The sequence below is a fragment of the Sarcophilus harrisii genome, chromosome 3, assembly GCF_902635505.1.
Source record: "Sarcophilus harrisii chromosome 3, mSarHar1.11, whole genome shotgun sequence".
In the NCBI taxonomy this organism is placed as follows: domain Eukaryota; kingdom Metazoa; phylum Chordata; class Mammalia; order Dasyuromorphia; family Dasyuridae; genus Sarcophilus; species Sarcophilus harrisii.
In genome coordinates this window covers 365,218,955-365,224,953 of record NC_045428.1, presented here as the reverse complement: position 1 = coordinate 365,224,953, position 5,999 = coordinate 365,218,955, and the positions used below count along the sequence as shown (strand labels likewise).

The following is a 5,999-nucleotide window of genomic DNA, read 5'->3' as shown; positions in this document are numbered from 1 at the left end:
ACCAACATGCCACAGTGTTTATGTCCAAACAAGAGATGGAAAGATTCCCAAAGGAGGTAAAATGGGTAACTGTGATTATATAAAATTAAAAGATTTTGCATAAACAAAACCAGTGTAGTCAGAATTAGAAGAAAATAGAGGAAGAAACAGAGGAGGGGGAAATTGACAGCAAATTTCTGATATAGGTCTCATTTCTCAAATAGTGGAAGAACTGAGTCAAATTTATAAATATTAAGAGTCAATTTCCAATTGATAAATTATTTAAATGATATGAACAGAAATATTTTAGAGGAAGAAATAAAAGTTATCATCTTTTTTTAAATGCTCACTATTGATTAGAGAAACAAAAATTAAGACTCAGAGGTACTACTTGACACCTATCAGACTGACCATGACAACAAAAAAGAAAAATGGCAAATACTATAGGGGATGTGGTGGGAATATAGGTTCACTAATGTACTATTGGTGGAACTGTGACCTAGTCCAACTATTCGAGCAAGAAATTTGAACCTGTGCCTAAAAGTTTTTAAAACTGCATATAATCCTTGACCTATATAATACTACTACTAATACTATATACCCAAGAAGATCGAAGAAAATGAAAAAGAATCCATATATATGTATATATATATATATATATATATATATATATAGTATCTCTTTTTTATAGTGACAAAGAATGGAATCTGAGGGGATATCCATCAATTGGGGAATGGCTGAACCCTAATTCTTAGGGTTTAATAATATGATGGAATACTTTTGTGGTGTAAGAAAGGATGAAAGAGATAGTTTCAGAAAAGCCTGGGAACATTATAAAAACTAATGTAAAATGAAATAACCAGAACCAGGAGAACAATATAAATTTGTATATTTATAAATGCAAACAGACCATTTCTCTGTCTCTCACTTCTCAGAAAGGAATCCAAACTGCTGCAGCAACTTCTTTAAGGATGCTTTTACTTCCTTGTTCCTCAGGCTGAAGATCAAGGGGTTCAGCATAGGAGTTACCAGATTATTCAGGATCTGAACAGTGGCATTCAGCCAAGGATTGGGGGTAGGTTGTAAGTAAATGAGGACCACAGGTATGTACAAAAGAAGAATGGCTGTAAGGTGAGCACTGCAAGTGGAGAAGGCTCTATACCGTCCCTCTGCTGTGCAGATCTTCAAGATGGAGTAAACAATGCGGCTATATGAAGTAAGAATGAGGAGGAAGCAGCTAAGAGGCATAAGTCCCACACTGATAAAACCCACCAACTCCAGGGCTGAGGTATCTGCACAAGCTAATTTCAGCATCACTGGGATATCACAGAAATAATAGTCCACCTTATTGGGTCCACAGTAGGGCAATTGGAAGGTAAGGACAGTGAGGAAAGTGGCCTGAATGAAGCCAAAAAATGAAGACCCGAGGCCTAATATGACACACACCTTAGGGCTCATGATGACTGTATACCGTAGAGGGAAACAGATGGCAACAAAGCGGTCATAGGCCATCACAGTACACAAAAAACATTCAGTGCAGCCAACAAAATGATAGAAAAAGAGTTGACATATACAACCTCCATATGAGATTGCATGACTTTTTCCAGACAGATAGGACAGCATTTTGGGTGAATTCACTGAAGGGAAAAAAATGTCCAAAATAGATAACTTACACAGAAAGAAATACATAGGTGTATGAAGGCGAGATGAAGAGATAATGGCCAATAAAATCATCAGGTTCCCCAGCAGGGTGCAGAAATAGAAAGATGAAAACAATAAAAAGTTGAATCTCCATTCCCTCAGTGTGAGGGATTCCCAAGAGAATAAACTCAGTCACCATTGTATAATTCTTCATCTGTGTGAAAGAAAAATCAACCAATCCCTGGTAGGGAGTACACAGGATGCCAAAGAGTGGGTTCTAGTGTCAAAGATTCAAGGCAAGGTTCAATGCACATAATACAAATATACCTGTAAAAGGGAAAAAAATCTATTAGTTTTAGAATAGAAGACTTTGGGCTGCTTTCTGACATAGAGCAAGTATTTGTAGTGCTATAAGTTACAAAATGCTCTCATATTTGCTGCCTCATTTGAGAGACATTGTAGCATAATGGATAGTGTTCTGGAGTAAGATCTATGTTTCAAAACTGCCTTAGACATCTAATGCTAAGCAAGTCAATTATTCATCCTCATAATCATCATTTTCTTCTTCAACATCCTCATTACCAATATCTTCGTTAACCAATTATGCATCTCCAACTATCTCTTTAAAAATTGTCTAATCCTAGGCAAGTCAATTATTCATCATCATAATCATTTTCTTCTACAACATCATCATCACCAACATCATCATCCAGTTATGCATCTCCAAATGTCTCTTAGAACTCTCAAATTGAATGTTCCATAGGCATCTGAAACTCAATGAGTCAAAACATGACTTATTATATTTTCTTTAAAACCTCCTCCTTTATGGACTACCTTAATAGTATTTAGTTCACCATCATTTTCCTAGTCATTAGGCTTACAAGCTTTACCTCTCTGTCACCCTATATATACAACCCATTGTTAAACTTCCCTTCTACCTTGTTTTTTGAGCTTCTTGTTCCCTTTTCTACACCCACACAGTCACAACATTAGCCCAGGCACATCTCTCACCTAAACTACTGATATTGTCTTGTATATGGTCTCTCTGGCTTGTATCTATCCACTCTAAACGGTCTTTCACTCAGGTGTCAAATATTCTTTCAAAAGTAAAGTTCTAAGGGGAAGATTCTGGAAAAGTGTTCCAGTTGCTCAGTAAATTTGAAGTTCTCCAGATTTCCCCTACAAGTAGAAAAAAAATGAGCCTCAGGGAAAACATAGACTGGTGAAAAACAGAAAAATTGGGCAGAACAGGAGTTCTTCTGGAACAACAAAGACTAAGCTGATGATTAACTAGTGTGACGTGCAAATACCTCCAGGATAGCTCCACAGAAACAGCAAGTGGAGAATTTGCTGGGTTTGGCTGCAGAACCACAATAACTTTCACCTCCAGCACAGTGAGGGGAGTCAGAGGTCTGAGTCCAGAAAGACTGAAGGAATCTCTGCTGAATACGAACACTACTCCCAGCTGTGCTACAGAGATGTAACCCTGGTTGAAAAGTTACCAGCACTCAGTGAGTGCAGAAGCAGTAGGGCAGAAATGCTGCTAGCTTTGGGCACTTTAGAAGAATGCAGAGATTTTGATTTGGGGTTTGGAGAGGAGAATCAAAGTGAAGCTAGAGGCAATATTTTTCAATCCCATGTTTAGAGGTGCTTATATTAATATTTCTCATTTTAAAAATCAGCAAAGAAAGAATCCAATTGTAAAAAATTACTGTGGGAAAAGGGAAGAGCAGGAGGTTAAAAAAAAAGTTTCTTTTACCCCAAAGATTAACATTAAATGGTTACTTGTCCTGAGAAAATGAAGAGAACACAAAAATAATTTTAAAAATCAAATGAGAGAGATTGAAGAAAAAATAAAAACCATCCAAGAAAAACAATATTATGGGAGAAAAGTTAAGCAACTTTCTAGTTGTCTTAAAAAAATCAGACTTGGGCAAGTGAAGCCAGTGAAACTTTAAGAGAACAAGAAATAACAAAATGAAATATAAAATATAAGAAACACAACATATCTCGTCAGATCAAAAAGAGAAAAATAGTAAGAATAATCAGACTATCTGAAAGCTGTGACCAAAAAAAAAAAAAAAAAGAATCAACCTAGCTCTGTGACCCTGGGCAAGTCACTTAACCACAAATGCTTCAGAAAAAAAAAATAATCTAGACACAATAATGCAAGAAAGGAATGAAAGGATGATGTAAGATAAGATGAAGTACAGAAGGGTGTTTAGATTAACAGGAGTAGCATGAGGTATGCAGAAGAATGGTAATGTTAGGGTTGGGGGAGAAGATAAGGGAGGGAATCTATGAGTGAGAGAAGTGAAGTAATAGTAAGGCAAGTTAAGGTGCAGAATTCAAGTAGAAGAGTTAGCAGAGATTGGAAATAAGAGACATACAGAGACGCTACAACAAGGACAAGGAATAGAATTTGTTAGAAAAGAAAAGTAGGGTTTGAAATCATTGATCTTAGACAAACTTAAAGATTTACTCAAGAGAGGAATTTATATTATATGTCAACCATATTTATATTGTTTTAGATGCGTGTTTACAAATGGATAAATGAATATGCATAATGTGTGTGTGTCTGAGTATATATGTGTATGTATGTGTATATGGATATATGTGGGATATGGGTAGACATGAATACATATATATGAATATATATGTGTGTGTATATATGTATGTATATATATACACACATACATATATATAAATATGTCTGTGTACGTGTGTGTGTGTGTGTATATGTATGTAACTGTGCTTAACTACAGCCTGCATGGGGAAGGTTAGGAGGATGAAAGGGGGGAAAAGAATAAAATAAAAACTGCACAGCAGAGAACAAAAGAATAACCTACAAGGAAGCAAAGGAAAGATGGACATTCACAAATATAATCTCTTCTATTATTATATATGCTTTATTGAAATGGAAATATATTGTTATATATTTTGAATTCTCCCCGATGTTCTGCTGGGCACAGGACAATGTTTTGTTTTACTTTCCTGTTCTTTCTTTTTCTATTTTGTTTTGTTTTGTTTTTATTTTCTACTTAATTCAATAAAAAAAGTAAAGTTCTAATTGTTATCCTTTCATCCACTGAGCTCTAGTAGCTCCCTATTATCTCAAGGATCAAATCTAATATTTGGAACTTACATTTCTTCATAACCTTATCAATACTTATCTTTCCATTCTTCTTACACCTTAAATACTTCTTACTTCTATTATCTCTATTGTTATATTTTTAGTTTCTCTAACAAGACACTCCAACTTCAATCTCTATGCTTTTTCATTGACTATCCTTGCATGCCTGAAATTATCTGCCCCTCTCATTTTTGCCTGTTTGGATTCCTTCAGAATCCAGTTCAAATTCTGCACTCTGTACAAGGCTTTCTTTCCATTCCTTTGAGGCTAATACTTCTTTAAAAATTATTGTTGGGTCATTTCATTCATGTCTGATTCTTCATGACTCTATTTGGTTTTTTTTAGCAAAGATACGGAAGGGTTTACCATTTCCTTCTCCAACTTTTTGCAAATTGATTTCATCTATTATGTATATATCTTATAAGTATCTGGTTATTTACATGTCTCCAACATTCAAACATGTACTCCTGAATGCAAACTGTTTGTCCTTTTTTGTATTTCTAGAACTTAGAACAGACAATAAGAAATTAATGAAAGCCTATTTTTAATTAATGTCTAGAATTTATATTGAGCTTGAACATTTGTCAAGAGATTTGCATGTGTTATCAAATGACTATTTGATACAAAAATTCTATGTCTCAATGGTCTGAATAATCAGGTTTCTTGCTAAAGTACCTAGGGCAAATTCAGTGACAAGAGAGTGTACAATATTACTGGTCCTAAGGACAACTGAACCCTGCAAGAGTATCTAGAAATTATCCACTGAAAAATCTGGCTTGTGCTCTAATTGATATTTGTGGGGTGTCTTGGGTCGCAGAAGAGAAGCCCTGTGGAAAAGGGATCATAGGGGTGTCATGTGAGTAGTACAGATTAGCATTGTACTTTAAGTTGAGATCTGAGCCTGGCAGTCACTGCACTAAAAAAATAATAATAATAATAAATTCCTATCATCATACTCTGGAAATGCTTCCTCTTTGTCATCATGATGGAATAAAGTTCTAGCTACCTCTCATTATTTTAAGTTGTGGTTTACAAGCCTCTTCTTTTCCTTGCTTATTCCCAACAGTTGATCAATGATTGGAGACAAATGAAGTGTCTCCAATACTGCTTAACTGTTCTAGCAGATGCAATAAAGCTAAAGTTTGGCATTCATGCACAATGAGCAGTGGGAATGCTGAATGAACAGCAGGCATGCCCTACATAGCAACACTGGTTAAATATGAAGCCCATAGTATAAAAAAGGTAA

General features: G+C 35.3%; 1 protein-coding gene across 1 annotated transcript; it reads right to left on the bottom strand.

Annotated features, from left to right (window-relative positions):
- Window positions 1-857: 857 nt before the first annotated feature.
- LOC100926212 (olfactory receptor 149-like) lies at window positions 858-3,323 on the bottom strand. Its single transcript, XM_003764099.3, is given in 2 exon segments — window positions 858-1,744; window positions 1,746-3,323. Coding segments are annotated over 2 exon segments (930 nt in total). The 5' UTR covers window positions 1,835-3,323; the 3' UTR covers window positions 858-903.
- Window positions 3,324-5,999: the final 2,676 nt, after the last annotated feature.